We start from the raw sequence: 26,018 nt of genomic DNA, 5'->3' as shown, positions 1-26,018 counted from the left end.
CATGTGATGTGCATACATACATGTAGGCAAACACTTAAAACCATAAAATAAAAGAAATCTTAGTTGGGCGTGGTGGCGCACACCTTTAATCCCAGCATTCGTGAGGCAGAGGCAGCTGGATTGCTGATTGAGGCCAGCCTGGTCTACAAAGTGAGTCCAGGACAGCTAAGGCTACATAGAAAGACCCTGTCTCAAAAAAACAAAAACAAAAAATAAAAATAAATCTTTAAAAAAAAAAACCCACAGTATAACATTTCCATAGGGAAAATAAGCAACTACAAAGGCAAACAGTTAAAAGGGTGGAATAAAAAGAACGGAGAGCCTAGGCACAATGACAATGGCCCATTCCTCAGAACTGAAGGAGGATCATCAAATCTTTGAGACCAGACTACATAGCAAGGCCTTTTTCTCAAAATTAAAAATCCAAAGTGTAGGGAGTGGAGCCAGAGCTACAGTTCCCCCACATTAAATGCCTCTAACACTTTGAGAAAAAAAAAAAAGTCATTAAAAATGTATTTCTTCCTTCTTTTCGGGTCTTTAAGACAGGGTCTATGTTGCTTTGACTATTCTAGAACTCACTATGTAGACCAGGCTGGCCTTGAACTCATGGAAATCTACCTGCCTCTGCTTCCCTGGTGCCAGGATTAAAGGTATGTGCCACTATGCCTAGCATAAATACATTATTTTCAAAACATTTTTAACTGGCCTGTTTGTTTTTTTGAGACAGGGTTTTCCTGTGTAGCCCTGGATGTCCTGGAACTTGCTCTGTAGACCAGGCTGGCTTTGAACTCAAGAGATGTGCCTGCCTCTGTCTCTGCTGGGATTAAAGGTGTATGCCACCATGCCTGGCTTCAATGAACCATTTAAGAAAGAAAAGAAGCACTGAGAAAGAAGAAGAACAACTGGGAGGTGAGGAGGAACGGCAATGAGATAATTCTCAAGACCCATGCTGTGAACAAGGGCGGAGAAACGCAAGCGAAGCAGCTGTGCAGTTGCTCTTGTGGAAGAAGGAAGGCTCCATGGTGCATACGATCTCTCTATTTGCTTTGGTAAGCAGATTTTAATTTACCTCTTACAACTAAAATATGAATTACTGGAGTATAATGCCTTCTCATTTCTCACAATTCAACACCGCTTGCCTTTTGCGCTGATATTTTAGGACACATCTCATCTTATTGCAAACATATTTTATGACTTCACAATCTAATATGACTTATGAATAAAACTACAAAAAAATCAAACACACATTAAACACACTTATATTATCTTTCTTTAATGATTTAGAGAATAGTCGTGGATCTCACTATGCTGAATTATCACCACAAAGCCAGCTGTCTACACAGATATCCACGATAGGCTTCACAGGAAGTTTTCTATTGCACAAGCCTGTTCATATGACTTGGCTGCATATGCTCACCTCACTTCAGCAACTGGTATGGAGGCAATGCAAGAGAGCCAGCTACGTATGAGCCTAAGCTCTGGCTGACACTGAGGACAAGTGAGTAGGCCTCTTCGTTTATTTCCTCATCTATAAAATCATACTAGCACCTGCTTCATGTGTTGTCAGAATCATGCGTAGAAACACACAATAAGGATTAAACAAAGGTGAGCATCACGGCTCTCCATAGCACACTTGGGCACTCTGCTTTGGTCTTTGGTAAAAAGAAGCACCAATGCTAAAAACCCTTCTTTACTCTCAGTCAGCATGGAAGTAAACTGTGGGTAGACTCCTTGTCAGGATTAACTGGCTCTCTTACTGGGGAAGACAGCTTTAACTTCTACTGGCCCCACCAATGTGGACACACTTCTTTTATCTTTCCCTTTCTTTGAGCTAAAAAGCATCCACACTCTACACTGAACACTATGCAGTGACCGATGGCATTGCACACACTATGTCAAATCTGTCTGAAGAAGGGACTTCTGAGGCTCTTGATTTGCTTTTTCCTGATCTCATGAGATACTATGCTCTTTAAATATACTGTTATATTGTAAATTGGGCAAACGGCAGTATCTTTAGCACAAACATTAAGTATCTCTGCTTACATACTCTGAAGCCTCCTGGGCAGACTAGCTCTAGTCATCCTAGGCTGGGCTCCTCACTGTCTAACCAGGCCTTATTCTCTCCATTCTCAGCTTCATACAGATTCCTCTTCCAAACGCAAAGCACAAGTCATGCAGGGCCCAGAGCAAAGGGCAAGACAGAATTTGATTCACCATGCGAGTCCTTATAATTAACTAAGTTTCACTTCAAACCTAGAGAGGTTGTGTCTGCTCCCTGACTAATCATTGTACTAAACTGTTTTATTTGACATCATCACATTGGAGAAATTATCAAGGTCTAGCCAGGGAGGATGGAGAATCCCACCTAAGCAGCAGGGGCTGCAGGACAGGGCCTTTAACAAAAAAGAAACGGGCACAGAACGTTTCTTTTTTCTTTTTTCTTTTTTTTTACAGAACGTTTCTTATTGCTAGGGTGCAGGCTGTTCCCCGCGCTTCTGTGCAGTCAGACCTTTGGTGAAGCAGTGCTAACTGACAAGGAGTCTAAGATCTCAACCTTGAAAGCAAGTCAAACATTGGGTGCTTATTCCAAGGACTACACACTTACTTTGAAGATGATATACAGCACAGGGGTCTCTGCCATAAATTTTAGCTACATGCTGTTTTCAGATGTCCATGCTATCTTGAAAATAAGCTCATTATACTGTGAGCTAGCCATCTTATACACTGAACAAGCTAGGCTATAGCACCTGGTTGTGGGTCACATGCAAGGATACAGGGGTTGTTGTCATCAAGGTTGCTGCTGTCCAGGATCAGAGGAATGCCGTCCAGCTCATTCACCTAAAGAGAAAAAAGACGGACAACCAGGTCAGCATCATTGAATGCACGTATCTCCTCCCGAATTTTCTGATTATTATAATGTTGTCTCATCTATTACCAACTCAGAGACACATAAAAGCATATATATATATATATGGGTTGGATAGATGGCTCAGTTAGTAAAGTGCATGCTTTGCAACATGAAGACCTGAGTTTGAGCCCCAGAACTCATGTTTTTAAAAGACAAAACAAGAAAACTATGCACAGTGGTGCACACTTGTAATCCCAGCACAAGGGTGGTGAGGACACAAGAATGCAAGAGACTCACTGTCTTGTCAGTCTAGCCTAATTGGTGAGCTTCACATCAATGAGACTCTATCTCAAAAACAAGGTAGATGGGTACACCAAGGAAGAACAGTGGAAGTTGCCCTCTGGTCTCCACCTGCAGATGCACACTTACACATTACACACAAAGAAGAAAGCAGACATATGAGCAGAGATAACTTTATTCTTTCACCCTTCCTTATGACAGTTAGGGCATTTGGGGAAATTAGGAAGGCCATATCTTAAAAGGAGAGAAGTAGATTATACTTTAATGTTGCCTTTTAAGGATAAACATCGTATCTGAGCTTTAATTTAAGAACAAAGAAATTCTTCTAAAAGAGAGACCAGAACCCTTTTTTAGGATGAAAACAGGAAAAGGTTTTCTAACCATAATTCATGTCCAGAAACACGAGAGAAAAGGTTTTATCATTTGACATTAAAAAATGGAAACCGAGAAAAATATTTATAGCCTACTACAGATTTGTATTATAGTTGCAAGGGACTAGCATTCTAATACAAAAAGAATGTACAAACCCGAAACAGTCTCAGCTTCTTGCTCAGTGAGTAGCAAGCAAGGGCTGCAGGGTGTAAGCAGGGGAACAGGGGTGACACAAGCTAGAGCTAAGGGGCCTGAGCAGCAATCTCAGGGGTCAGGATGCAGGTGTGGCAGGGCTAGGAGCTGAAGTCTGGCCAGGACCTCATCCTTGAGCATGTTAAAGAGCCTTGAAGACTCAGTTTTCACATCAATAAAATGAGATGCGAAAGTCTGGTTCAAGAAAAATAGGGACCAAGGACTGGATTGTGGCTGAGGATTATGGTGCTAGCTGACTGCAGCAAGGAATGGGACGCCCAAGGAAGCAAGGATACTTTCAACAGAGCAAATGAGAGCTTTTACTCTGCATGAGGCTAAATTGCCACCTTCTTGTAACTTAGAGAAGAATAAAAACAATTCAAGATTTATTCAGTGCAAGGAAAACATTAAGGGGCTGGAAAGATGGCTCAGAGGTTAGGAGCACTGTCTGCTCTTCTGGAGGTCCGGTGAGCCATGTGATGGTTCACAATCATCTATAATAAGATCAAGTAACCGCTTCTGGCGGGCAGGCACACATGTAGGCAGAACATTGTATACATAATAAATAAATCTTTAAAAAAAGAAAGAAAACAAAGCAAGCTATACAGGTAAACTAAAGACATGGCTCCACTGAAGCTTGGGCCTCTAGTAAACACCTCACTCACAGGGCAGCATTACAAAAGGCTACAGGAATCTTTTTATAGAAACCCATTGACTGTTTTCAACGCACATGGACTATTCTAGACAGAGATGACAAATACATAATTACAGAGTTAAGAATGAACACAGAGTAAGGTCACTGGGAACAGAAGACATAACTGTAACACCTTCCCAAGGGGCCTGACAACAACATTTGTTATTACAGCGCTCAGGTTTATTGCTGCAGTTACACGTGTAAAGTGACTATCTGGGGCGAGGGAGAACAATTAGGAAATTAACGAGTTTTCTTCTGTTAGCACTCCATAAAATAAGGAAGTTGTTTGTTTCTTTACCTAACATGTTAGGAACTGACTGTAAACCCGTAATAAATGAGTCACAGGCTGTAGTTCTCTGGAGGAGCCAAGCTCAGTCAACACTTTCTTTTTACACGGTAGTGCTGCTCTATAAGACAGTAAGCCTGGCTTAAACAAACACTTGGGTCCTGGAAACTGCAGGCAGAGGATAGCTAACTGACTATCTGTTTCCTTTCTGTCCCACAGAGCAAGTGATGCTGGAGGAACACTGCAAAGTATATAAGCAAGCTCCTTTGCAAACACATTGAGCTGGCAAAAAACTGCCTCAATTATTGCTTTGACACTGAATGGTGAGTACAAAAGCCTGAAAAACTCAAGAGCATGCCCCATGACAAATGAAATCTCCAACACAGAGACTGATGCATAAAGAACTGAGCAAGCTTGAGCCACAGGGACAACACCAGCATGCCAGCATGCGCACAGCCAGAGGCTGAGAAGACTCAGAAACCAGGCAGAACACATTTTGAATTTATACTTCTTTATTTTTCACACACACGAACAAATGGTTTAACCTCTGGATTTTTGTGACTCCCTGGAAATTTCATAATGAGTTAGAATTAATATTCAAATATGGAGTGTCTCTTGTGGACATTTAATGATAATGAGCTTAGGCCTCTCACAGGAGTATCTCAGAATGGAATACATTATCTGCCTTGAGGCCAGTGTAATTTTGGAGCTAATGAGATACCTGTGCTGTTCTGACCCACTTAAGAGTCTCCTGGGGGCCACCCCTCACTAGTGGCTGCTGAGAAACAAAAGGAATAGCTCAGTGCTGGCAGAGCAGCCAGAGAAGTGAAGGCAGAGCACCCAGACACACTGACTTTCTTCCCAGAGGAAGATACTCCATGGCCAAAGGTACACACACCACACCAACAGACCACCACAGAAAATGCCAGCTGGCTTGAAAGGTTCTTGCTTTGCACTGATACAACTTCTCTAGGTTATAGCTACTGACTGCTAGAGGCTAACAAATTTCAAGTAAAGCAGAAAGCACAGAAATCACAAACATTTGCTACTTGCAGCTTTCAAAGATGATTATAAAGATGATTTTCATCTCCTCTTGTATCCTTCAGATGATGGTAGCTACTTGCTTTTTTTACAATGTGGGCAGAACAAATTTTGGGCTGGAGGTTTTATAGGTGGTTTAACCCTTCACTGGAAGTACTGCCTGGTTACAGGAGGTAGCCACTTCAGGTTCTATATCTCCTGCTACTGGAGTCTCGGCTAGGGTAACCCCCATAGACTTCCAGGGCCTCCCCTATGCCAGGTCTCTGGCAAATTCCAGAGATGCCCCCCTACCTCCAATTTCCCATCATCTTACCCGCCCTCTCTTCCCTGCTCTCCCTAACCCTAATCCCCACCCCAGCTCTTCTCCCCATCCCCTCTCCTACCCAGTTACTTGACAAGATATGGAGGGACAAAAATTGAGCAAAGATTGAGGGAATGGCTAATCAAAGACTAGCTCTTCTTGAGACCCATCCCATGAGAGAGAACCAACCCCTGACACTAGTAATGTTACTTTGCTATGCTTACAGACAGGAGCCAAGCATAACTCCTCTGAGAGGCTTCACCCAGCAACTGATGGAAACAGATGCAGAGACCCACAGCTAAACATTAGACAGATCTTGAGGGGTCTTATAAGAGCTGGGGAATGATTGAGGGAGCCAGATGGGTCAAGGACTCCACAAGAAGACCTACCGAGTCAACTAACCTGGGCCCATGGGGGAGAGACTGAAGCACCAATCAAGAGCATGAATGGCCTGGTCCTAAGTCCCCTGCACAGATATAATAGATGTGTAGCTTGGCCTTCATGTGAATCCCTCAACTGGACTGGGGGCACTCTCTGACTCTGATGCCTCCCTTGGGATCCCATTGCCCTAACTGGGCTGCCTTGTCTGGTTTCAGTGGAAGAGGATGAGCCTACTGTGCAACAACTTAATGTACCAGGGCAGGTTGGGACCCATGGGGGACTTCTGCCTTCTCTGAGGAAGAGAGGGGAGAATGTAGGAGGAATGTGTGGGTGGAGGACTGGGAGGAGAGGAGGTGGGCTGCATCAGGATGTAAAGTGAATGAATGGATGAATTAATGAATAAATAAAAATTTAAAATGTATGCAAACTAGTTTGTATTCCCACCAGCAATGAAGGAGTGCTCCCCTCTCTCCACATCCTCGCCAGCATGTGGTGTCGTTTGAATTTTTGATCTTAGCCATTCTGATGGGTGTAAGATGAAATCTCAAAGTTGTTTTGATTTGCATTTCCCTGATGACTAAGGAGGTTGAGCATTTCTTTAAGTGTTTCTCAGCCATTTGATATTCCTCTGTTGAGAATTCTCTGTTTAGTTCTGAGCCCCATTTCTCAATTGAGTTATTTGGTTTGGTGGTGTTTAATTTCTTGAGTTCTTTATATATTTTGGATACTAGACCTTTGTCAGATGTAGGGTTGGTGAAGATCTTTTCCCAGTCTGTAGGCTGTCGCTTTGTTCTGCCTTATAGAAGCTTCTCAGCCTCATGAGGTCCCATTTATTAATTGTTGACCTTAAGGCCTGGGCTGTTAGAGTTCTGTTCAGGAAGTTGTCTCCTGTACCAATGTGTTCCAGGCTCTTCCCCACTTTTTCTTCTAACTGATTTAGTGTCTCTAGTTTTATGTTGAGGTCTTTTATCCACTTGGACTCGAGTTTTGTGCATGGTGACAAATACAGATCCAATTGCATTTTTATCTGGCGCTATCTCAGAAAACTGGGAATAAGGCTTCCTTAAGACCCAGCTATTCCACTCCTTGGAATATACCCAGAAGATGCTCCAGCACACAACAAGATCATTTGCTCAACCATGTTCATAGAAGCCTTATTCATAATAGCCAGAACACGGAAACAGCCTAAGTGTCCCTCAATAAAAGAATGGATAAAGAAACTGTGGTACATTTACTCTATGGAATACTACTCAGCTATTAAAAACAAGGAATTCCCAAAATTTGTGGACAAATGGATTGAACTAGAAATGATCATAATGAGTGAGTTCACCCAGAAGCAGAAAGAGTCAAATGGTATATACTCACTTATATCTGGACATGTCCCATAAAAGTCTTCACTTACCAGGAAAGTGGGACAGAGGGGAAGACTTCCTATTGGGACTCTAGATGAGAGAAGCAAGGGAGAATGAGGAAATAGAAGGATCCAGAGGGTTCTAGAAACCTACAAGAAGAACATTATGATGGGCAGATCTGGGCCCAGGGGTCCTCCTCAAACTATGGCACCAGCCAAGGACAATACGTGCAGTAAACTTCGAACCCCTTCCTAGATCTAGCCAATGGATAGGACATTCTTCACAGTTGAGTGGAGAGAGGGGACTGACTTTCACACAAACTCTGGTGCCCCATATTTGCCATGTCCCCTAGATGGGGAGGCCTGGTGGCACTCAGAGGAAGGATAGCAGGCTACCAAGAAGAGACTTGATACCCTATGAGCATATAAAGGGGGAAGAGGTCCCCCTCATTCACTGTCATAGGGGAGGGGAGTAAGGGGAAAATGGGAGGGAGGGAAGAATGGGAGGATACAAGGGATGGGATAACAATTGAAATGTAATATGAATAAATTAATAAAATATATTTTTAAAAAATAAAGTGTATGTGAAGACAAAACATCTTTTGTAACTGATTCCAACTGTACCTATCGCACCTTTACACTTACACCAATTTCCAACTAAGTCCTCATCAAAAGCATACAGAGAATGAGAAAGGGGAGGAATAAAATTACAGTATATGGTAATGCCTATGAAAGAAATAAACAGATGATCTACTAGAGTGATTGCCAAGGTATTATTTTAGATGGTTTCTAGAGAGACCTTCTTATAAAATGATGATGACTATGCTGAGACCTCATCTATGGGAGTGATCGTAGCCATGAAGTTGGGCCAGCTACCAACCCATCTACACCAGTAAAGAGCTTTTAGAGAGTGCAACCAGAAGCAGAGAGAGAGGCATAGAGAAAGGGCTGAGCAAACCTGAACTGACAACCCACATCAGTGGGGTCATGCAGAAAGCTACTAGCAATAGGGAAGGACTTGGAGAACAAAGAAGCCAAACCCTATGATGGTGTGTTCTATGGACCAGCAGCACAATCTTCAACCCAACTTGTTCCGATGGCCAACACCTGGACCCACCCTATTCAGAAGCTCTAGGCTTAGGACCTAGCCATGTCTAAAATGCATGCAATTCCGTATCATGTGGGAAGTTTTCAAAAGTACTGAGATCTCCACTCATATCCTAGCAACTAAATCTGAATCTGGAGGAGGTATGTAAGAAACTAGTAAGTCACTGAAGATTTTATGGAGATGAATGGAATAACCTAATTTAAGGTAGTTTTTATTTACTGAAGCAGGATCTCCTTTATGTAGCCCAGTCTAGCCTCAAACCCACGTCCCAGTTTCCCCAGTGTTGGACTGGATTTGTGAGCCACTATACTCAGTCTCAATTTAGATTTAACTACATAAAGAACCGAATAGAAAGCAGAAAGCACAGCACCCAGAATATCTGTCAGAAAGCTCCTGCAGGGGCAAAATAGTACAAAGAGGTTTGGGCTTGGATCACAGCTGGAAAGGAAAAGGAAGAAGAATCTTAGGCTGGCACTCAGGAATTGCTTTCAATGGTAGTGGGGGGTAAGAGCAAGGAGAAAACACAAGAGTGGCTAAATGGCACTGGCATCTCACTTCCTGAGACTGGGAAGAAAGTACAGGGCTGAGCTGGAGTACTACGAATCATCTTTATAGTGGGAGAGACAGGGAAAGGAGGGATATGGGGAGAGACAACTAACACAGAAAGGTATCTGGAAAAAAAAAAATCACATATTATGAAAGTAAGGTGCTGGAAAACCCTACCTCTAAGCCCACTTTCAGTAACCTAACAACAGCAGGCCACATCATCAGGCACCAAAATGTGTCACATTTCCACTGTCACCCCAAGTGACTTGTACTATAAAAAACAAAAAACAGTACCTTTCCTCCTGCTCTCTTTCTCTTTCTACTCTCCCTCAGAGGCAGCTTCTGCATACCCCTTGCCCCAATTAACCACTTCGTGCCATTTGCTGCATAGTGTGACTTTGTGGCATCTGCTGCTTATATCCTAACAAAAGGAAGGTAAATGGAGTCATCCAATAAGAGTGGAGACAGTGCCTCAAGTGCACATCTTGTGCCACTAAGTACAACATCCATCAGCAGGATGAGTTAGATCTTACTGAGTAGTTGGCCAAAGTCTCATGGGAGCAGATGGCATAGGCTACTACCAAGGCCCTGCACAACCTGATGATAATGCTGAAAACATTCACTTTGTCATGGAACATGGAGAAATGAAGGTGACGCCTAAATAGAGGCTTCACCCCCTAACAACTAGAACTCATGGTACTGGATAGTACTCTGCATACTACTGAAGAGAAAGATAATTATCAGTATCACCCAGCTACAACCCTGTGACCCATCCACAAGATATGTTGGTGTAATAGTAGCTTAAGTGTTACGGGAGTAACCAAGTGATTTTTGCTTGGAACTGAGGCACACTCCATGACCGGGAACCCATACCTGATACTGCTAAAGTGGACAAGACCCTGAGACTAGCTAAGTCATGGGCCTATGGGGAAACAATACTTTATTCCTGCTAAAGGAATACAGCAATAAAATGATTCCTAAAGACATACTGCTAAACCCATAATTAATTTATAGTGAAAACTTCACCGAGAAGGGGATTACTTGGTCTTGTATTATTAGAAAGACTGAACACTTTCTCACCAGCTTAGGTTTTCTGAACTAAGGTCTTAGGAAGTAAGTTAAAGCTCTGGCCAACTGATATGTGTGCTGGGGTCATCCTGAGAGGTTGTTGAGTCAAGAGGGCATCAACTATGTAGACAGGGAAGATGGACAAGTACATACCCAACATGTCATGAAGACTGGACAGTGGCACACGAGGCTCCTAAAGAACAGTGCAGGCACACTGCTAGAACACAGAGGCCCTTGAGACCTCACCCCTAAGTAACCCTCCCCACCCAGGAAACTGCCAGGAAGGAAAAGCATGTGAGAACAAAATATAAGAAGCAATTCACTGTAGCACATGGTCTCAACAAGGAGAGGAACAGAGAAAGGAGGAGACACTAAGATTCCCACAGTGAGTACAATCGAGCAGAGTCAGTTTTTGTGCAAAACACAGCAGCATTCCAAGAATATAGCTAGGCTCTTAGCCATCTAGGACGGTGGTTCTCAACCTGTGGGTGGAGATCCCTGAGCAGGGGTGTCAAGCAACCTTTTCACAGGTACATACCAAATATCCTACATATCAGATATTTATATTACAATTTAGAACAGTAGCAAAATTACAGTTAAAGTAGTAACAAAAATAATTTTATGGCTGGGGGTCACCACAACATGAGGAACTGTATTAAAGGGTCACAGCATTAGAAAAATTGAGAACCACTGATCTAGAAGGACAATGAGCAACACAATTAATGAGAAATATTTTCTAGGTTCAGCTACCAAATTCCAAGATTGCTGCATACCACACAGAGACAGTAAGATACAAACATCTTTATATTTGTGATACCCATTGGTAAACTACTTACTTTTTTTTTTAAACAGGTGAACATGAATTTAGAGAATTTTCTCACAAAACCTCCCACCTAACTGGTAAGTTTTACTTAAATGATGAATGAAGGCAGCTATTTTTAAAGAAGCTAGCTATCTCTAAACTCGAGAGTTAAACATAATCAAACACACACAGAAAACTACAACTCAACTGTTCTTAAATTAGGAGAAAGTGTAGCCAGGAGTGTTGATGCACTCAGGGAGGCAGACGCAGGTGGATTTCTGTGAGTTCAAGGCCAGCCTGGTCTACAAAGTGAGTCCAGGACAGCAAAGGCTACACAAAAACAAGCAAAAATCAGGAGAAACTGCACAGGCAGGAACTGGGTGAATGAAACTCACTCACTGCATTCCTACAAAAGGTATCTGCTGCCGCTCTTCCCAACTACAAATCAAGCAAACATCTTAGGACTAAATGTCAGAGGGCATCTGCCAGGGATCTAGAGTGCAGAGCACAGCCCTCCATGGGAGGGGCTCTGGCTTACCCTTTCACCTCCTGGACCTTCTCTCAATCAAGGAGCAATGGCAGGAAACCCATGGGGCACATGAGCAGGGAGGGAAGACTGGTACTGTCACCTGTACAGCTTCGAGGAGAGGCGACTCACCTCATATGAAAGTCAAGGGAACCAAATCAAACAAACAAAAATGCTCCATTACAACCAGAGGGTGTCACTTTGTCACTTGTGTTAAATAAGGCTAGAAGAATACCACAACACCCAGCTTCTAAAAAATGTCATGAATGGTAGATAGTAATATAATCAATTGAATTTGTACTTTTATTTACAGCATTTGTTGCATTTTTTGTAGAAAACTTTAAGCCTGCCGATTCATTATGTTAGCTTTCCATGACTGTCATTTCTTAGACAGTTTAATAAAGTAAAATGCCAAAGATGGCCAGTGACATGTTTAAAGAGCTTTACATGAAAGACCTCTGTTTTGAAGTAAAAGAAAATATGAATCAAGAAAAGCACTTCGTACTTGAGTACACACTACTTAAAACTCCACTCCACCTAGACGCCGCCTCACAGCCACAAGATACGACTTGAGAAAATGCAACACAAAAAGGGATGGGAAACCATGGCAGTGGCTGAGAAAGCATGCAGCTCTGAGTTGTTTTGGCATAACTGTGCTAACAGGCACAGCTACATTTAGAAGAAAAACAACCTATACAGCAAACCTGTAAAAATATGCACTCCACCTTGGCTACTTAAGGTGCAATTCCCACCCACAATGCCTCATCTATAATGCCACACTTCAGTGCCTGGACAAACAGAATTCTGTCCTGAACGTGTTTGGTCTTTAATTTTTAACTCATGGACAGAATCTCAATTTTCTGCTGCAATATCTTCTGAGCTTCTAGCCCTTAATAAATGAGTCTTAGAACCCGGTGACCAACCTGCTTGTGGCATTAATACCCACTCTGGGTCGCCTGGCTATCTGCTACACTGAATAAGAATGGCAGGACACCTGTTTGGGTACTGTTCTACACTGAGTGTTCTCTGTTCTCTGGACATGGCAAGGGATAAGGATAATGGGAAATCAAATGCATGTCTGTCCTTCCCTTATCTCCATTCACACAGCTTGGCAAGTTGGAAGAGCCTTCTGGGGGAGTCATGTGGCAGCCAGCACCAAATGGGATGTCCTTGAGATGCCTGCCTGTTACTGAGATTAGGTCCATGCACCAAGCAGATGTAGTTCAGAAGCTACTAGTTCTGCTACAAAATGGGAAATATAAGACTGAAATATATGCCAAGATCTGATTCTTATGCAGGTTTGCAAGGCAGCAGTTAGCATTCCTACCTGGTAGATAAAGATCGGGACACTTGTAGCAGTTAACTAGTTCAAAGCCACATAGCACTAGTGACCAGCAAAGTTCAAGTCTGTTTAATTAAAAATTATGCACTCCATCTTTTTCTAATTCCATGAAAATATTTCTCATCTTCACAAATAAAGAATGACAGGGTATGACAGGTGTGGTAATAATGTGATGCCTATAACCCTAGCAATTTGAAAAACTGGCACAGTGTGAACACACAAAGCTAGTGTGGATTTTATAACAAAACTCTGTCTCAAACATTAAAAAAAAATTGAGGGAGAGAGGTGAAGAAGGTAGCTAAAACAATATAAAATACACTGAAACTGTCCAAAGTAGAGAAAGCAAAAGGCCTTAGCTACTGTGGGGAGGCATCTGCATGGGAGGCATCTGCATGGGAGGGCAGAGCAGCTGTCCTAGTGGACCAAAGAAAAGATCTAAAGTTCTGAGCGTTCCAGTCCTGACCAGTAAGAAGGCCCACAGGAGGAACTTGTGCATCTCAGAACACCAACTGCTGTTTTATAAAGAGACTTTCTCCCAGTCTGATTTTGCTGCTGACATCTGAAAGCCAGAAATCTTTCCTCTCCCCCTTTTTAAAAAACATTTTAAAATTTAAAACAAAATTCATACAATAGATTTTGATCATGATTTCCCCTTCCTCAATTCCTCCCACATCCTTCCCACTTCAGTTCTCTTTAGAAAGAAAGAAAGAAAGAAAGAAAGAAAGAAAGAAAGAAAAAGAAAAACAGACAGACAGACTTGCAAAACCAAAACTCAAAATAAACAAGCAAATGACAGATAAGACTAAAAATGCCCAAAGCAAACGGAGACACACCACCACCCCAACTATCTAGTCATATGACAAACATTTAAAGCTACTTCGCAAAAGACCTTATATCAAAACTAAAGGACACATTAGCCACGTAGATTACATTGACCAAAGTCACGATGTATGCACTGTGGGGTGGGGGGTGAGGGATAGAAGGGTAAGGACTTAGTTAAGACATGAAGACAAGAACACACACACACAAAACCCCTAACCCACCTATGGAAGCTCAATCATAGATATTATCTTGAAGGTCAGACCCACAATTTTTTCAGTATGTCCTATCCAGACTGTACACACTGGTTTATGTTAAACAAAAACAAATATACTCTGTCATTTAAGTTTCAGTTTGCTTACATGCACTCAAGTATGCAGCAGGTATGAATTGCTCTCTGTGTGTTTGTTCCATCTACTCACAGCACCACAGAAAACACTGCAGCATCCAAAGGTCCTGGAGCCCCTCCTAGCTGATAAAGCAGTAACCACTACTCAAACTTCTATCACCTTGGCTTACCTCAGCCTCTGACTTTCTCTGTGTCTGGTTTCTTGCAGGACACCCTGCCACCATCCTAGTAACTCCCTCTGTCACTATGACTCTTGGGAGGCTATAAGGACTAATTTCAGTAGAGAGAAAAATGCATGTGCTTTAGCAAGACACCATCACTAGAGATTAGATCAATAACTCCGAAGTCCCACTTGTTAAAGGGGTTGCTTGTCAGCCTGGTAGGACTGGAAGTGGAACCTTTAAAAGGTGGGGCCCAGGGACAGGTTTCAGATCATGGGGATTTGTTCTGCAAGTAGTCTCTTCTCTTTGATTGCTGGCCACCATCATCACAAGCATAAAGTGACAGAGTCAATATACCAGGGGCTAAAACTGCCAAAAGTGTGCGTCAAGACAATCTTTTTCTGTTCGTAAGGGGATTATCTCTAGTATTTGTTTCAGTAAGGAAAATCTGACTATCATAACCAGGCTTACTGAAAGCATCATCTTTCTATACTTTCATTGGAAACACTAGTTGAGGCAACCTGGACTGAGATCAGGGAGCAGGTCCTAGTCACACAGACTAAAAGACTTACAGCAAATCCTTTCTTGTTTTCACAGGATGGTGTGACATTAGTCTCAGAAATTTCAGGGCGGAGTCATTTACTAATCTATAGCTATTGCCAAGGAATCGTACCCAGTCCTTCCCTCCTCCATGTGTAGTTGTGTATTTGTTACCAAGTTGAAATGCACTCTCTGAATTACCTTTCAGCCCCACTTTGCCTCTCTCAGTGGGAATCTGAAAATGAATGTCAAATACCAGAGTCCCGTGTGTTCTGGGGGTTTGTTAGTATTTTTCATAATCTACTTTTCACTGTCTAGTTTTCATACTGAGCAATGTTATTCTATCCTCAAGTTCACTGGCTATTTGTTCTGTTGTTTCCATGGATTATTAATGAGCTATGGCCTGGAATTTTTATTTTTAATCTCATTGTTTCTTTGTTTGGGTCCTAAAGTTGCCTTTCAACTTAAAATGTGTATCTTCTACTCTGCTGAGAGTTCCTTCAGTTCTTTCAACTGTGTCCATACTGCTCCCTGGAGCATCACTATGATGGCCACTTCACAATCTCCACCAGTAATGTCAACATTTACATCACCTTAGTTTAGTTTTCTGAATTGTAATAAATGCTTGATTCTTTCATATGTTTGCAGATGTGTGCATGTATCCCCCCAAGAAAATGTTCTCAAATACGCTACAGGTAGTTTTCTCTTGTGCTTTCAAAAGGTGCCTATGGATTCTATCCTATCTCTACTCACAGACCCAGCCATAGATTTCAACCACTAGTTTTTATATCAGTAACTTAGGGTTAGTGTTTTACATAGGATGTGCTTTGGGTAAACCATTTCTTCTGGTGCTTTTTTTGCCAAGGGAATACATCATTTAAATGAATGCATGAACAAACCAACAAATAGGGTACTGTGGAACCACCACAGAAAAATAGCAGAAGTGCCCTCTGAAGACCTGAAATCAGCTGCTCACTGCCAAGATGGTCCTTCAATCTGACACACCAAGTCAGTCTTGCTCCCAGCTGTGGAGGTTTCGCTCTTTAAAAAACAAAGACCACCACCACACAGCCTCCATCCTTCTACTCCATCTTCTGTCTGAATTATATTCTGAATTATAAGTAAACCTGAAAAGCACCTAGGTAAATGTGTAGCTTAACAAAATTACATTTCTACTCACAGCTCAGCAGGCAAGAACACCTGTAGAAAAGCCTGAGCTCTGGTCCTATCAGGCACTGAGAGCAACCTGTGACTTCAGTTTCAGAAGACCCAACGCCTTCTTTTGACTGCTGCAGACACCCAAGCAGAAACACACACACATGAACCCATGTGACCACTGGACCTTAAAAAAGAAAAGCAGCAGTTGCTCATGGGTCTCAAGAATGGGCCTTGTTGGGGGCTGGAGAGATGGCTCAGAGGTTAAGAGCACTGGCTGCTCTTCCAATGGTCCCAAGTTCAATTCCCAGCAACTACATGGTGGCTCATAACCATCTATAACAAAATCTTGTGCCCTCTTCTGGCCTGCAGGCAGAACATTGTGTGCATAATAAACAAACAAACAAACAAGCAAACAAACAAACAAATAAAAGAAATATTTTTAAAAAAAGAAAAAAGAAAGAAAGAAAGAGCCTTGTCCCTCCAGGTGTTGTGGCACATGCCTTTAATCCCAGCACCTTGGAAGCAGAGGCAGGTGGATTGGTGTGAGTACCTAGACACATGGAGAGCCATGGGTGCTGGCATAGAAGCAGTCCCTCCTACAGGACAGAGCAACAATACCAAGGTTCCTGAGGGATCTGGCCAAGTGAAAAAACTAACCAGTACAAGCAAGCCTTCAAGCTTTACACTCACACTCACACACACTCACACACACACATATAGACACACACACACACACACACAGACACACACACACACAGTGCTTTAAAAACACTAACTTGGTCTCCTCTTAGGAAAGATACTTTCCCTGGGCCAGCAAAATAGCTGAGTGGATAAAAGTGCTTGCCACAGAATCCTGACACCTGGAATTTGATCCCCAGAACGTATACAAAGCTAGATGTAGTGACTTACATGTGTAATCCAGAAAAATGGGAAGCGGGGACAAGAGAAAAGCCCCACCAGCCTAAAATGTCCAGAAACAAGAGACCATGCTTCAACAATATGAGAAAGAGAACTGACTCCTGAAAGTTGTCCTCTTACCTTTACACATTCCCTGTGGCACATACATGCCTGCCTGCATACAGACACATCACACACAGTAATAGTAAATACAATTAGAAATCTGAAGTTTTTAAAAAGAGCATTTCCCTCGGTCACCTTTTTGGTCCTGGGACCCTCTAGTTCATTACATTCACCAAAGTGCTTCCTTACTGTCATCCTGGACCTGAGTGGGCCCCAAAATACAATAAAACACTCAGGTCCTTACACCTTCTGTACAAAGATCAATTTTTTTAAAATTTTTTATTATTAATTTATTCTTGTTACATCTCAATGGTTATCCCATCCCTTGTGTCCTCCCATTCTTCCCTCCCTCCCCTTTTCCCCTTTTCCCCTCCACTATGACTGTTCCTGAGGGGGATTACCTCCCCCTGTATCTGCTCATAGGGTGTCAAGTCTCTTCTTGGTAATCTGCTGTCCTTCCTCTGAGTGCCACCAGGTCTTCCCCTTCAGGGAACATGGTCAAATGTGAGGCACCAGAGTACGTGAGAAAGTCATATCCCACTCTCCACTCAACTGTGGAGACTGTTCTGACCATTGGCTAGATCTGGGTAGGGGTTTAAAGTTTACCGCCTGTATTGTCCTTGGCTGATGCCTTAGTTTGAGCGGGACCCCTGGGCCCAAATCTGCCTATCATATTGTTCTACTTGTAGGTTTCTAGGACCCACTGGATCCTTCTACTTTGCCATTCTCCCATGCTTCTCTCATCTAGAGTCCCAATAGGATGTCCTCCCCTCTGTCCCAATTTCCTGGTAAGTGAAGGCTTTCGTGGGACATGCCCCTTGGGCTAGTATGCAGATGTAAGTGAGTATATACCATTTAAGTCTTTCTGCTTCTGGGTTAACTCACTCATTATGATAATTTCTAGCTCAATCCATTTATCCACAAATTTTGGGAATTCCTTGTTTTTAATAGCTGAGTAGTATTCCATAGTGTATATGTACCACAGTTTCTTTATCCAACAAAGATCAATTTATTTATTTATTTATTTTTACAAAGATCAATTTAACTAGACTATCACACTTATTGATACTTGCCCATCTCAAAAACAGGCCTTATAACTCCATGAGTTACAAGAATTTGTCCCATAATTTCTTTCTCTTTTTGTTTTTGTTTTGTTTTGTTTTGTTTTTTGAGACAGGGTTTCTCTGTGTAGCGCTGGTTGTCCTGGAACTCACTATGTAGACCAGGCTGGCCGCAAATTCAGAAATCCACCTGCCTCTGCCTACTGAGTGCTGGGATTAAAGGTGTGCACTGGCCTGACTAGTTACATAATTTCAAATGTGAACTTTCGATCCTAAAACACAATTGCTCCTTCAAATAGGAACCTAATGTGATCCTTATATTCCCACATAGTATGCCCTTCCTTGATGCACAGATTCAGACAGCCTCTAAAGTAGACAGGATTTTGAATCTAGCCTATTGTCTAATGAAATAAATAAATTTAAAAAAAAAAAAAAAAAAAGGAGTGAGCATGAAACAGGAATTAGCTCATGTTCCCAAGAAGTATTAGCTACTGAAAGCATCACTTTCACTCTCTCCACTGGAACCCTCTTCTGCCAGGACAATCTGTTTGCTTGTACCTGAGACTGCAGTGACACGGATGCATTACTCACTCAGTGGTGAAACAGAATTTCATGTAGGCTCTTCTCTGTGTTATGCTAATTGGCCAGACATATTCCCTGTTGTTTCTAGCTACTCTTCACAGTGAAAACTCCTGAGAGCAAATGTGGATTTACATTAACATTGTTCAGAATATATTTGATATCATTGTCTGTGCCAAAGAATGTTCTAAATATTACTTTTCTAAATATCAGTTTCCCTATTCTTCCATATGAATGCTGTGTGATTACTAACCTCACAGAATGTAAGTCCTCAAGTTCCATGAGGACAGGCATTATGTCTACTGTGTTCAGTGTTCTACTTCCTGAACCTGGAAAATAGCATGACACACAATAAACATGTAATGTGTATTCATACACACCCCCAAATAAAAACGATTCACAGAAGGTCAAGTGCCTATAGGTATTTGTGTGGTCGAGCAGGGATTCAAATAACTGTTTTGTTTGTTTGTTTGTTTGTTTAATCAAATTATCAAGGGTTACCAACTTTTTTCTAGAAAGAGCTAGAAAATAATTTAGCTTTTGTAAGCCACACAATCTCTGTCACGGCCACTTAACTGTGCTAGGTAGTGTGTCCCAGGAAATCTTTATTTATAGAAACAGGCCCACACTCCATAGTGTACAGCCCCTGTGTGCCATTCTCACATTGCTCAAGCTCTTTCACCAGACCCTTTGCTCTACAGAAGCAAGAGCTGCAGGTGACGTTGCACTCGGCCTGACTCCACACTTTTATTAAAAAGCAAAATCTAAATTCTTCCTTGCATCTTGAAATCAGAACATGACTCCAGCTTAAGTGAACAGGCAGGTGTGCAGGGGTGTGTGCAAGTGCACAGACATAGCTAATCCACAATCTGTTTTCACAAGAGAATCTGACCTTACGTTAAGCACCGTGATCTGGAAACAATGCAAAGACTCCACCTGGAAGACAGGCAGGGCACAGGATTGGCTGGTCCTGTACTCATAAGGAAAACAGCCTAACCAAAACTAAACACTAACCTGGTTAAACGTGAGGTGAGCATAACTGAGAGCATTAATCATCAGACAGGATAATAAAGGAAAATATGCAAACCCTCTCCCAACTGTTTACCAGTTATATTTTTCTTGGAACAGAAATGCATTTTATATATTATATGAACCTGTAAAAAACCACATACCTGGTGAAATATTTGAGCACACATTCTATACTGGGTATTAAAACATGAAATATTCCATCATCATAAAAGAATCTTGAGTTCAAAAGGGTTTAAACACCCACCCGACTCCAGCTATGGTAACAACTGAATAACAAACACTACACAGCACTTTATACTAGCTGGATAATCTCAGTAATTATAGGGTATCTGGTACATAGTAACCCTGACAAACTTGTCCTTGAGGCTGGCCCACATCTTGTTAGTCTAAAGCAGCACTCAGGAATGACAGTGAAATTTGGTCAGGAAAACCCAAGTCGCCATTTTCCAAAACATGAAAGTAGCTTTCTGGGTTTTATGGCATTATTGTGTGCACATGTGCACAGACACATATAAAATCATTCAAACTCAATGTTGTTAATCATTCAAATGATTAATATATATGTATATATATATTATTTAGGAGTTGCTATACTTAACAGAAAAATTTTATACAGAATGATACATGGAAATAAAACGCTGAGAATACAGCTTCTCCCAACGTACGTTTTTAAAACTTGGTTCAGAATTACCAGTAAAAGTCTAATGTAATTAGAATATAGGTACAGCTCAGTGTGTCCTACGCTTTGGACTGGATCCCTGGCACAGGGAAATTAATGGTAGCAGAAGTTAAGTATTTTTGGTTGTCATACATGAAATAGCACTTAATGGAACAGACACACACATGCATACACGCACAGCCTTTGCTCACAGCAATACTTTGAGACAAAATATTTTCTTAAATGATAAGACTGGGGCTCAATTATTTATGTTTCAGCCCAGTAAGCACCTGAGGCAAAAAGGGTTTAGAACCAGGTCTGTCAAGACGTCTGGCCATGACTTTTCTTTATTATCATGGTTCCTTCAAAGCAGGGTCCAGCTCCAAAATAGGTCAGAGAGTTTCTGAACATGTGAATTATATGAAGAGCTTCCCATGGCTAAGAGCATACAAGCTTTCTTGGGGAAAATATTTTTAAGTTATAACATTGTTTCATTAAGAACTACCTGCAGCTGGTTGATCGTATTTCCCCCCTCCCCTATTTCTTCCCAGACTCATGCCCTTCCCTTTCCACACAACTCTGAGCCCTTACTCTCCACCCGACCCCATATCAAGGGCAAGTTGAGCTATCCAAATATTCTGGGATGTGTGATCTTCTATGGAGTGTGGCCGACTTGTCAGGAGCTACTTTTACAGAAAACTGATCCTTCCTCTCTACACAACTAAAAAATCCCCAACACCCCTCAGCTAAAGGTGGAACTCTGGGTGAAAAATGTTTTAAGGGAGAGAGAAATGATGGTTGTTCACATGAAATACAAGTCATTCATGTACACATATGAAAGTGCTTTATAAAATGCAAAGTGATCAGGCCAGATAGCTCTTTCTGTCTACTAGAGTGTAGTGCTAATAAAATATAAAGAGGCATAAAAAAAATCAAATCAATGAATGATTTAAGATTGAGGTAAACGTGGTCCATAACAAATTTCTGATGGAAAAAAATGATATAGTACTGCAACCTTTATAACCTTGTTGTACAGCAATTCTCAGAATCGAGACATTTCATTCAGACCCAGGTTCTTTAAGACTCAGGTAGTAAACAACTCACAAGTCTCAGAAGTCCTTGAGACTTATAAGATTCACAAGTTACCTCCCTTCCAAAGCTATGGGGCAGAAAAGAGAAGAGTCCAACCTATCAGCATGCCATGAAAAGAGCTCCAGAAATGTAACTTTCATGAGTGGTCATCATGCTAAGGTGACTTTTTGGTAGCCTAGCTCCCTTTGAGGTATTCATGCTCCCATTACGTAGCTCCTCATCCATATTCCTGTAAGTAACCCAAATACTGCCTGGCTCACCAAGTTGAACTTTACTGGAACCATTACTACTTTGTTCTGTGGTTCACAGCTACCAGAAAATAGTGAACATCATACAACCAGCCACCTTCTATCTGCATACCCTCTACTAAAAATACTGCTTCAGGTTTTACAAAATGGACTACCACCTTTCATCTTGAAAGACACAAAAGCTACAAGTCAGAATAATCATGTGGCATGTTCGGGGACATCACGGTGAGCCCTAGGGTCTGTGAATGAGGCCGTCTCTCAAGTAGACAGGATGCTGTAAGCAGAGGGAGAAGCTAGTAAGCTATGGCAAGGCAGGGAATCTGTGACCTCAGGAGTTCCACATCATCTCTCAGTGCTGCAGGACTCTAATCAACAGAGAGATGTTAAGTCTCAGCTCACAAGCCTGCTTAGAGGACTTAGTGATGAGATAGGCTAAAAACTCTACAAGTACGATCTGCTAGTATGCTAAAGTAACTGACACTCCAGGACACAAAATCTTCACGTATGTAGACTACTCATAATGATACTGCAAATTGTGTTTCTCGAATAGCCACACTTCGGAGAGAAGGTGTTACTCCATAGACTAAATTAGAACACAGCCATACAGGCAATTTCTCAATTCAAATCATATCTTCCAACATTCACAATTTTAATAAAATAAAAATACTTTAGAACAATTATTTTTGAGTGATTCAAGAAACAATCAAGTAAATATCTGAACATAGTAAGACAAAAGGGGGGGGGTAAATATAAACTGTCAGCAAGTTCACAATCTGCTACAAAATTTCAGTATTTCTGCTTTCCAGCTTCAGCCTTAATTTCTTAAAAATTCACCATAAAGCTGAGCCTGATGGTGCATGCCTTTAATCCAAGCACTCAAGAGGCAGATCTCTGTGAATTCAAGGCCAGCCTGGTCTACATAGCAGGTAGGTAACCAGGGCTACATAGAAAAAACTCTGTGTAAAACAAACCTGACAAAGGAGCACCCCCACGCCCAGGCCTTCTGCTGAGGTATAGATTTGAGGTGGACAGGCAGGCACAGCTCTAGGTCAGGGCCAGTGAGTTAGGTTTTGTTGCCAGGTCTGAGTCCAGAGGCCCCTAGTATGCTGCCAACTCTACATCCTTTGTGGGTGTAAGCCATTCAGTTCCCCAACTCACTGCAGCCCCACCTTTCCCAAGGACAGGAAAACACATCCAAGGCCAGCATATTTCAATCATGCTCCAGATCAGACCCTCCATCCACTTTGGAAATGGGTGTACTCTATGGGTCAGTAATTGCTTCTGGAAGTCTACACCATAAGTGGGAAAAAAGAAAAGAGAAAGGAGGTTGACTTTGCATGCTTCCTGTACAAATTTAGTCAGGATTAATCAGGCAAAAGTATGTCAGGGAGGTTCTCAGAATTTCACAGCGCTGATCGTCTCTTTCAGAGAATAAGTTTCCTTTTCCTGTAAATCAAGTCTAGTTTCCACAGTAACAGGCAAGCACTGAGCCTTCTCTTACTGAAGGGCATGTGTGCTCTCAGAAACATTATTTGCACATTGATTTATTCCAATTATAATATTCTACGAGAGACAGGCAGACATTTCACATGAGCACATGAAGTCCCACACCCTCCATGGGTCACTGTCACAGGAGCTCCCAGAATGCTATGTTCAAATATCCACTGGAATGTAAGGTTTCTCACCACTGTTTTTGTTTTGTTTTGTTTTGTTTTTCAAGACAGGGTCCCTCTGTGCAGCCTTGACTGCCCTGGACTCACTTTGTAAACCAGGCTGGCCTTGAACTCACAAGGATCGGCCTGCCTCTGCCTCCCAACTGCTGAGATTAAAGGTGTGTGCCACCACTGACCGGCTTTATCACACTCTTTTATCTAGCATCCTAGTGATGCTCTACTTTTCTGTTGCTGTGTTTCCTATGATTCAACTAATCATTCTTTCCACCCAAAGGATTGGAATGAGGGGCTGTAGACATGCCTGGGTGGGGAAAGCATTTGCCATGCGACTCTGAGGACCTGAGTTAGGATTCTGGAACCCATACAAAGACAGATATGGTAGTATATATCCAACCTCAGCTTTCCTATGGTGAGATAAGAGGCACAGACAGGAAAACCCCTGAAAGCTAGCCCAGCATACAAAAGTAGCAAAGAGACCCTGTCTCAGCCCAGACAGACGGTGACATTGACACCTGAGATTGTCCTCTATCTCTACATGAGCCCCAACCATCATAAAAAGCAGTGGGTGATGGGAGAATGAGAGGTTTACATAGCCAGTTTTTAAGATCTCTTCAATTTTAGTTATTCTTTGCTTTTTAAATATTTTAATTATATTTTATTTTATGTGTGTATCTACTTGTGTATGTTTGCACACTGTGTTCATGCCTGGTACCTTTGGAGGCCAGCAGAGAGCACTGGATGCCTTGAAACAGTAATTACAGGAAGTTATGAGTTGCCACGTGCAAACTAAATCCAGGTCCTCTGCATGAGCAGGAAATGCTCTTAATCACTGAGCCATCTCTCCAGCTCTAGTTTTAGTAATTATTTGATACAAAGCAAGTTCTAGTCTCATTCTGCCCCCCAAAAGGTACATGACAGCATAATTTAAAAAAAAAAAAAAAAAGCTTAGCACGCCATAAGACAAGAAATAGCAATAAAAGCATACAGAGTAGAAACTAAGAAAAATAGTTCATCATTATTCATAGAATATGTTTGTCTCTGTAAAAAAAAAAAAAAAAAAAAAAAAAATCTAGGGAATCTACTTTGTAAACCTCTAGAACAAATGCACTAAGGCCACAGGATATCAGGTGAAAACACAAAAACCCAGCTTATTTTCCTACCTACACACACTGCCCAGCAATGAACCAAAGACTGTTTTAAAAAGAACATTTATAGTAGTTCCCCATTTATACTTAGATATAAATCTATCAAGGTACACACAGGCTGAAATCAAAGCGCCGATGGAAGTTATCAGAGATCTTAATGACAAAACTGTCCCTGCTCATGGCCTGGGAGGCTCCACAAGGAAATGCCATCGGGTCTCCCTCAAAGAAAGCTGCTGAGTGAACACAACTCCAATCACAATGGTAGGCAGTGAGCAGTTACCAGCAAGTTACTCTAAAATGCACACATCATCAGGTGGAACCCATTCTCCCTCGTCAGAGACTGCGCCAAGCCTGGAAGGTGTGGGCAGCTGAGGCTGGCTCTCAGCTCTCCTTCCTTGAGAAGTCTGCTCTGATGTGGGCTGTGCCTGGAAACAAAGGCCTATCCTGGCCAGTCGTAGCCTGCTACCCCAGGACAGCCAACCTTCCTCAAGGGCAGCTTTCCTACAGTAGACATGCTTTTGTAGAAAGTTCTATTTGGGCCGGGTGTCTGCCAATCCACCAGCTCACCCAGAGACCCCAACACAAAGTTACCTAAACTTTCTTTAAACTTATTCCATAGAGATGCATACACCATCTGTACGAGTGGGTCCATAGGTCACTTTATAATACATACACGTCTTTTCCAATACTCATGCCATGCACAAACACTTTTTCTATTCCATTTTACCCTGTCATGCTCTAAAACATCTTTTTTTTTTTTTTAAACAATGGCATTCATTGCACTAATGGACCCCAGTCACCATTTTCTAAAGCCTCTGCTCAAGGTAAGTTTCAATCATGTTTGCATTGAAGGCTGGAACAAGGTGACCTCCATGACCTGCTTCCTCATCTGTGAGATAGGAGCTACAAATCTACTTAGTGAAAAGACACACATTGCCTTGGTCCCACATTGTGGCGAGGAAGCCATAGACATCCTTTTTCTAGAAGTGCAAAGCTCTGTTCACGAGTTCCTAGTCTCATCATGTAGGTCACAGGCTGCTTTGTGAAATATTAAGTGGCTATTTTTATTTTTATTTTACTTTACTTATTTATTATTTGTTTGTTTGTTTAGGATTTTCAAGACAGGGTTTTTCTGTGTACCCTTGGCTGTCCTGGTCTCACTTTGTAGACCAGGCTGGCCTCGAACTCACAGCGATCCACCTGCCTCTGCATCTCAGAATCCTGGGATTACAAGTGTGTGGTATGGCTATTCTTCTTTTTATTTGATTAATTTTTGTTTTTTCAAGACACAGTCTCATTATGTAGCTCTGGTTGTCCTGGAACTCACG

The 26,018-nt window shown here is 41.9% G+C and overlaps 1 protein-coding gene across 1 annotated transcript in view; it reads right to left on the bottom strand.

Annotated features, from left to right (window-relative positions):
- Atxn10 (ataxin 10) overlaps positions 1-26,018 on the bottom strand; it is a 137,010-nt gene that overhangs the window by 32,508 nt on the left and 78,484 nt on the right. Inside the window, exon 10 of the mRNA XM_051160140.1 lies at positions 2,775-2,838. Within this exon, the coding sequence (XP_051016097.1) occupies positions 2,775-2,838 (64 nt within the window). The remainder of the gene's footprint in view (positions 1-2,774; positions 2,839-26,018) is intronic.

This window comes from Acomys russatus, chromosome 17, assembly GCF_903995435.1.
Source record: "Acomys russatus chromosome 17, mAcoRus1.1, whole genome shotgun sequence".
Lineage (NCBI taxonomy): Eukaryota > Metazoa > Chordata > Mammalia > Rodentia > Muridae > Acomys > Acomys russatus.
This window is presented reverse-complemented; position numbering and strand designations above follow the sequence as displayed.